The following is a 3,866-nucleotide window of genomic DNA, read 5'->3' as shown; positions in this document are numbered from 1 at the left end:
CAAAGCGGTCATGACCCACAGGTTGAGAACAGCTAGTCTAAAGGATTAATGGACCACAGTTGATAACAGAGCACAGCATCAACTGTCCTGAGAACTAGAGATCAGGCCTGGCTACAACTGTGGATTACTCTACTCTGGACTATAGAAGGCCTGAGATAGAATGGGAGAAAAATGTAGAACAAAATTCAAAATGATAGAAAAAGACCAAATGTATTGGTCTGTTAAGAGACTTTAGAACCCTGAGACTATGGCCTTTAGATCACATGTAAACCTAGAACTAAGATCACCCCTGAGAAACCTTTTACATCCTAACAATAGATCGGCTTGTACAGTGAGCATAGACACCCTTGAGGAACGTGCGTGTCAGAGTGATGGACCAGATGAGACCACAGGGGCAGTATTTGCCCCAGAACGAAGCTCAAAAGACAGACTAGGAGGATAGATAGAAATGAACTCAAGTAGGAAGCAGGAAGAGCATTAATGTTGCAAAACAAAATGTGTGTAAATCGCTGAATAGGAAACTAATTTGCTCTTTAAGCTTTTACCCAAGCGACAATTAAGAAATACCCACAGAGCATACGGACTTTGGGCCTCTACTTCCCTCAACACAAGAGCTCTGTTCTGATAACCTGGCACTGTGTGATGCTCGCCTTCCCAAAACGAACGCTGGAGACAAAATGGTTGCATATGCAAATACGATGAAGAAAGCTGATGGTGCCTTGCCAGGAGAAACCAGCTCCTAGCACAATCATTACGGGTTCGGTAGGCGCAATTGTACAGCGATAATAAGTAAATATTATAGTAAAGTTATTAGAGCATGAGAGATAAAAGAGATATATAGAAATAAATGCAGTCAGACACATTTTATGGTAGCATTGCTCACCTCAGCCCCGCTTGGTGGTCCACGTGGAGGGGGAGCTCAACTTTAATGTTCTCCAAGCTTTTAATCCTTTCTGGGGATGTACAAGCCCCCTAATTACAGGTGAAGACATATGTCACAGGACAGGGTTGTGCTATAGGTATTACAGTGATGGGAGGGGTTGATCTAGGGGTATCCAGGCAATAGGAAGAGGAGGGATGGGGGTATACACACAGCAAGATGGGTGGGTCTTAGATACAGGATAGCAGCCTAACTTTGAATATCACAGAGAGCCCGGTTTGGCTTGTTCCTGGCCCAACTGATAGAGACCATTATTAGTAGGATGTGAACTCTGCATACAGGAGCCCGTCCATTGTCCCCAGCAGTAGGGAGCAGGCCCACCTCTATATGGGGAGACGGTGGTCTGGCAGCTGTTGCAAGGATCTGACCTCCCCCCACAGTGCCTCTCTGTTAAAAGATACAGTGTCTTAAAGGCTTGAAGGTAAACAAGCGGTCAGCTAGCAGGGAAGCAACACAGGCCACATGGAAGAAGTACACCAGCCTGTGAAATCATGAGATGTCCACGCGATCAGGCACAGAAGATCAAAAACAAACTATATCGATGTGAAGGAGAGGGGTCAGAGTGGAGACCTAAAGCCAATCTATACACAATTGGGCATTCCCTTTCAGAAGGGTCACTGAAAGGACAGGGTTCGGGTTAGCACTGATGAAACACACAACATTCCTTTGGTTCTTTAATGCTTCTCCAGCCCCCGCCCACACACACACACACACACACTCCGACTGTCATGACCCCAGGTCTATCTTAAAATTCCGGCTAGACCAGAGCATGCACATTGGTACAGACAAGAGCTTTCAACACCTGGAAGCCAGGACAGATAAACCCCTCAGGAACAGTAATGGGAATAGCAACATCATGAGGGTAGGTTGGGGGGAGGGGGTGAACCGATATCAATGATGGATGCATAACCCACCCAACCCCCGCAAGGGGGACAAACAACAGAAATGTGGGTGAAGGGATTCAGCAGACAGTGTAAGATTTGAGAAAAATAATATGATTTATCAAGGGTTCATGAGGGTGGGAGGATGTGGGAGAGAGTGTAAAAAGAGGAGCTGATCATAAGGGCTCAAGTAGAAAGATAATGTTTTGAAAATGATGGCAACAATTTTTGCCTGATATTTATTTATGGATTGTTATAATATCTGTAAGCGTCCCCATTAAAATGATAAATAAAAATAGGGGGGAAAATACCCACAAAGAATCATGTAGCTTAAGACTACGATTTGGGCATCATTTGTATATGTTCTCTATTGCAAATACTGAAGTGTCTTTTTTCCCCTCATTCATTCACTTACTTGATTATTTCCTGTACTTTTCACAGGGGCTACTACCCAAGAGGGGGCGGCGAGGTGGTTATTCGCATGTCACCCGTTAAACAGTTGAACCCAATAAATTTAACTGACCGTGGCTCCGTGACTAAGATACATGGAAGATCTTTTGTTGCTGGTGTTTTGCCCTTTAAAGTAAGTTGTCTAATTGTTCTTGGAAGTGTATTTATGTCTTGATAACCATTCGCTATATTTTCAGACTATTGAAAGAACTTAATGTATCTGTTCCTAAAGTTTTCTTGGAAGTCAGTGTTCTCTCTGGTGCTGTTGAAATTCAAGGATTATAATAATGTTTATGAAGATAATTCTTGAACATTTTCAAAACAATCAGCTGTCAATTGATTTTACTGTTTCCTATCTTGTCAAAATAGGTAGCAAAAGAGATGGCGGCGGCAGCAGTGCGGTGCATCAGAAAGGAGATCAGGGACCTGTATGTTAACATCCAGCCTGTTCAGGAATCTAGAGACCAAGCCTCTGGCAATGGAAGTGGAATAATGTGAGATAATATACTAAATTTTCCCTAATCACTAGTTAAGAGCTCTGAAATAATTATTTAAGTTAAAAGATTGGTAGTATTTTTTTTTAATAAAATTTGAATTTTTGCAAAGACATTTTCAAAGGGCATTGCTGTGTAAAACAATATGATGAATTAAGGTGCTTGTTTTTTTCTGATTTTTTTCCCTAGGGATACTTTGTCTATTAATGTAATGTGAGAGCCTTTTTTTTATTTGTATACTAAACATAAATATTTAAGCTAGTTAGAACTTAGACTTTGAAGTTGATCCTGAATTAGCTATATCCAGTAGCTTTTTGTACCTCAAAGTGAAACCTGTTAAAAATACATACTGAATATAGCAACAATGTACTATGAAAATAAATATAACTACTATGTTAATCTTATTAGGAGTTACTGATCTATTACAAAAATTCTTATATCGATGATTTTGAGGTATGAGACTATCCTTTGTAAATATCCTTTTAAAATTTTAAAATATCCTTTTAAAATCGAGTGTTGTTATTGAAGAATTTAAAACGAAGGCTTGCCCTCCCTATGATACTATCTAAAAGCAGTAGAACCAAGCCAAAGCATTGTCACTTTTCTACATAAAAGGCATGGTCATTTAAGGTCCTTTTAATACTGCTTGCCTGTCAAAGGATGCCAAATGTCAAATGTCAAAAGTGCTGAACACGTGATTAGACCTGAGGGCCAGTTTTTACTTGTGAATGGATTAGAAGTCATTGTGACACTGCACTGTCATAAGTGCTGTAGGATACTAAAGCCAGGACAGAGGTTGATGGGGAATGCGAACCACACCATTCTCTGTGTCAGTAATTTGACTCCTGCTACATACTAGTGAATCACTATTCTATCCTGGTAGCAGAGTGATTAAAGATTTGGTGACTAACCAAAAAATTCAGTGGCTCTGTTAGACCAGATATTGGGCATGTGCCTTGGAACCATTGAGCCTGATGAGTAACTACTCCCATTGGAACAGGGAAAGAGGAAAGTTGGTTTATGGGTAGAGCTGTGGTGGCGTAGTGGGTTATGCATTGGACTGATAACTGCAAGGTCAGCCACTTGCACCCACCAGCTGCC

At 41.1% G+C, this 3,866-nt stretch overlaps 1 protein-coding gene across 1 annotated transcript in view; it reads left to right on the top strand.

The window, feature by feature from the left end:
- RTCA (RNA 3'-terminal phosphate cyclase) overlaps positions 1 to 3,866 on the top strand; it is a 27,542-nt gene that overhangs the window by 9,986 nt on the left and 13,690 nt on the right. Inside the window, exons 6-8 of the mRNA XM_004699232.2 lie at positions 2,263 to 2,404; positions 2,641 to 2,765; positions 2,835 to 2,841. Coding sequence (XP_004699289.1) covers positions 2,263 to 2,404; positions 2,641 to 2,765; positions 2,835 to 2,841 — 274 coding nt within the window. The remainder of the gene's footprint in view (positions 1 to 2,262; positions 2,405 to 2,640; positions 2,766 to 2,834; positions 2,842 to 3,866) is intronic.

The sequence above is a fragment of the Echinops telfairi genome, unplaced genomic scaffold (assembly GCF_000313985.2).
Source record: "Echinops telfairi isolate 266 unplaced genomic scaffold, ASM31398v2 ScPeMD7_443;HRSCAF=831, whole genome shotgun sequence".
NCBI classification, from domain to species: domain Eukaryota; kingdom Metazoa; phylum Chordata; class Mammalia; order Afrosoricida; family Tenrecidae; genus Echinops; species Echinops telfairi.
Note: the sequence above shows the minus strand (reverse complement) of the source record. Positions and strands in the feature narration are given on the sequence as shown.